Source organism: Echinococcus granulosus (assembly GCF_000524195.1).
Source record: "Echinococcus granulosus chromosome Unknown EG_S00246, whole genome shotgun sequence".
NCBI lineage: Eukaryota > Metazoa > Platyhelminthes > Cestoda > Cyclophyllidea > Taeniidae > Echinococcus > Echinococcus granulosus.
The window spans coordinates 34937-37490 of NW_020170626.1; the positions used below are offsets into that span (position 1 = coordinate 34937).

Here is a 2554-nt window from a genome sequence, read left to right on the forward strand (position 1 = left end):
CCGTAGAATCGTCCTTTCTTACTTTGATGGCAGGATTGTGTGGCACAAATATTTTCATGCGATAATAATCACCGAAATAGATGAAGACCATTCTTTTTTTGAAACTGACTGCTCTTTTTCATATCCTAGCAGAAAACCGGAAAACCAACCAACGAATGGGTCAATGAACCATCATTTGCATGCTGTGGTGAGCGCTAAATTCACGTCTGTCTGGCTAAAAACATTTTGGAGTTTGCACTCAGAGGTCAGTGAGAAGAATTTGTAACAGAATAACGACTGGTAATCATGAGTTTATTCGACCATCTGCAGTTGGTATCCACATCTTATACGTTAGATTACAGTGGATATCAATTTAATCCAACGCATTCTGTGCCCTAAGTGTGTTAAGTCAATGGTTAACCAATCCACTTGTCGTCTTGCCACACATTGAAATGGAGTTCACGATGGTCATGCAGGCTCTTTCTCAAATACTATTGCAGATCCATGGGGCTAGCACTGTAGCAACGCATTTCCAGGACCAATTCACTAAAGTACGTGTAGTCACAGGTACTCAGATTTAGGACACTCAATTCACAGAACTACCTTCTTGCCAAGATTCACAGTTCCCCATCCTACGGGCGAATGGCGAAAGGGTTACTAGATGAGGAATATAATATACATTTCTCCTCATCATTACCATTGTTGATACCCTTTGGTTTTTCCTCAACAATGCTGACCGAGTAACCGTCCACACTAAACAGTGATCAAGCCGAGTTGCGTAAATTTATCCAAGTCCTACACCACCCAGTCTTTTGCCATGCTAAGACTCGTGCAGATGATGGCAAGTGCGCCAACAAACTTGGCCGGGATAATCTAAGTAAAGAATCGCGATGTGAATAATAAAACTCACAAGGGGATTTACATTTCTTCTAACATCATACACAAAGTTAAGCTGTTCCATAATTCTACTAATGGCTCTTAAAGGCGTATTAGCGAATTCTATCCAGGGTATCGGAAAAGGTGGGATCAGTTTTCCCAAGAAATTGCTAGCACTATAGTTTGGATTACTGCCCATGAGATTAAAACGAGGAGTTGGAACCGCCTCTTTTGCAAGCCAAGGCAAATAACTGAGTAGGTGAAGGCACAAATATGCGGAACTGTGACCGCCAAGGAAATTCCATCGTTGTTTATGAGGTTTCATGACTCAGAGAATCCACTTCGTTTTACTAGCTCAAAGACGAAAAGACGGTAGAAGTGTTTCATCGAACAGCCAAATATTTCATGCGGGAAAATGTATAAGTTAGGCACTATGAAGTTCTGCAAACAACCTGCACAATAAATTTGCTCCGGGAAGTATTTACTTTGCACTAAAATACGGGAGTTTGCAGTCCTAGTCAGGTGTTGGATTCATTGGAGGAGATACAGCACCACGTAAATGACGATATTTTATCATACATATTGATTTATACAGAGCAGGAATCTTAAGATAACTATGCTATCTTCCTTGGAAGTGAAGCCTTTGTGCATCTAAGGTTTCTTTACCATGAAGAGGCAGGGGTAATCTTCCTGATAACCCTTATCCACATCCACGCCTTTCAAAACTGCCTTTCATCCTTCCGAGGATTCTGTATTTACCGGCACCTCTCCGTCCAACTGTGCCTTCCTTTAAATGAGTACCTCGAATGCTGGTGATGCGATCGTTTCGATATGCATGTTTTATTGCTTGGTCTGCACTTTGACACTTTTAACCACAGCCTATCTGACTCACATGGCTCAGGTCACGATAATAAGAACCATATTTTAACGGGTGGAGACAATGAAATAAACCGCGACTTGGAGGCTTGTGAAAGTGGAACGCATTCACGCACAGCAATTATTTCTCTTTCTTTTGTAAGGCGTTTATGCCACACCCAACTCGAATGACTCCACTCAATGACTTATAAGCGTTGAAGTAGGCATCATACGAATCACATGGTGATCAGGAATCGCATTCAAATGCAAATGTGTTTGGTTGGTGAAGCAAATTGGAGTCGATAAAGTGGCCTGCCTGGAATTTGGAAGAATGAGCAATATGTATGAATGAGATCAAAAAGTAAATTGTGATTTAAAGCACAATTAGACGTGTGGATGTAGGCAAGTGGGTGAAGAAGAACAAAGGTGTAATTAAAATGTTCAGTAGCAATGAACAACCATATTTAGTGCAATTTTGTACAGTCGAAGTAATTACCCCATCGTACGACTTAGCTTAATTAAAGAGTTAAGAGGCTACTTTGTCTGGCTACCTGGTTTTCACCGATGATCGGCTTCTTTATTGCATGGAAATGTGCGCTTTATACGTGTTTGGGCAACCGCTTCTTTTTCCAGACATGCTACTAATGGGTAGCCAGTAGTGATAGACTTTACAATCCGACTTTGCACTGACCCGCCTTATGATAGAAAAACTGTTTTCCATTCAATGTATCATGTAAAACTACCAAGTTGAGCTTAGAATTTCCCCATTATATCAGCGTTTGAGACTTTCTGAAACACACACCAACCCAGTGGATTATGAAGTGGAGTCAGTGGTTCCATTTCT

At 41.0% G+C, this 2554-nt stretch overlaps 1 protein-coding gene across 1 annotated transcript in view; it reads right to left on the reverse strand. All coding sequences in view use genetic code 11, as the record gives it.

Moving 5' to 3' along the window:
* Positions 1-774: 774 nt before the first annotated feature.
* The window catches only part of EGR_10648 (hypothetical protein), a gene marked incomplete at both ends in the record, with an annotated part of 6160 nt that continues 4380 nt past the window's right edge, over positions 775-2554 (reverse strand). Inside the window, 2 exons of the mRNA XM_024499897.1 lie at positions 775-852; positions 890-1106. Coding sequence (XP_024345693.1) covers positions 775-852; positions 890-1106 — 295 coding nt within the window. The remainder of the gene's footprint in view (positions 853-889; positions 1107-2554) is intronic.